Source organism: Drosophila innubila, unplaced genomic scaffold (assembly GCF_004354385.1).
Source record: "Drosophila innubila isolate TH190305 unplaced genomic scaffold, UK_Dinn_1.0 307_U_U, whole genome shotgun sequence".
Lineage (NCBI taxonomy): Eukaryota > Metazoa > Arthropoda > Insecta > Diptera > Drosophilidae > Drosophila > Drosophila innubila.
Genome location: NW_022995633.1, coordinates 1 through 556, shown reverse-complemented (window position 1 = coordinate 556; position 556 = coordinate 1). Strand labels below are relative to the sequence as shown.

Sequence of the window (556 nt, the reverse complement as noted above, 5' to 3'; positions counted from 1 at the left end):
TTATTAACTATCAATATTTTCTTTATTTTAAGCTTATTTTTTATTTAAAATTTAAAAGTCTAGGCTAGCTTAACTCTACAAAAATTAAACTTAATTATAGTAACTGTTTAGATTAAGAAAAAAAAAAAATCAGTAGCAACTTTAACTAAACATTTTCCATTTGATTTTTTTCGACTTGCAGCAAACAAGACACCATGGTTGATGCCGCAGTTCTCGCTAAATTGGAGGAGGGTTATGCCAAGTTGGCTGCCTCTGACTCGAAGTCGCTGTTGAAGAAGTACCTGACCAAGGAGATCTTCGACAACCTGAAGAACAAGGTAACGCCGACCTTCAAGTCGACCCTCCTGGATGTGATTCAGTCCGGTTTGGAGAATCACGATTCCGGCGTTGGCATCTATGCACCCGATGCTGAGTCCTACACAGTGTTCGCTGATCTGTTCGATCCCATCATTGAGGATTACCATGGTGGCTTCAAGAAGTCCGACAAGCATCCAGCCTCCGATTTCGGTGATGTGAGCACCTTCGGCAATGTCGATCCCACCAACGAGTATGTGAT

General features: G+C 41.2%; 1 protein-coding gene across 1 annotated transcript; it reads left to right on the top strand.

The window, feature by feature from the left end:
• Window positions 1-154: 154 nt before the first annotated feature.
• On the top strand, window positions 155-551 carry LOC117793229 (arginine kinase; the record flags this gene model as incomplete). Its single annotated transcript, XM_034633519.1, has 1 exon — window positions 155-551. A coding segment is annotated over exon 1 (357 nt), but the record flags the coding sequence as incomplete, so codon positions are not given.
• Between the last annotated feature and the right edge of the window lie 5 nt (window positions 552-556).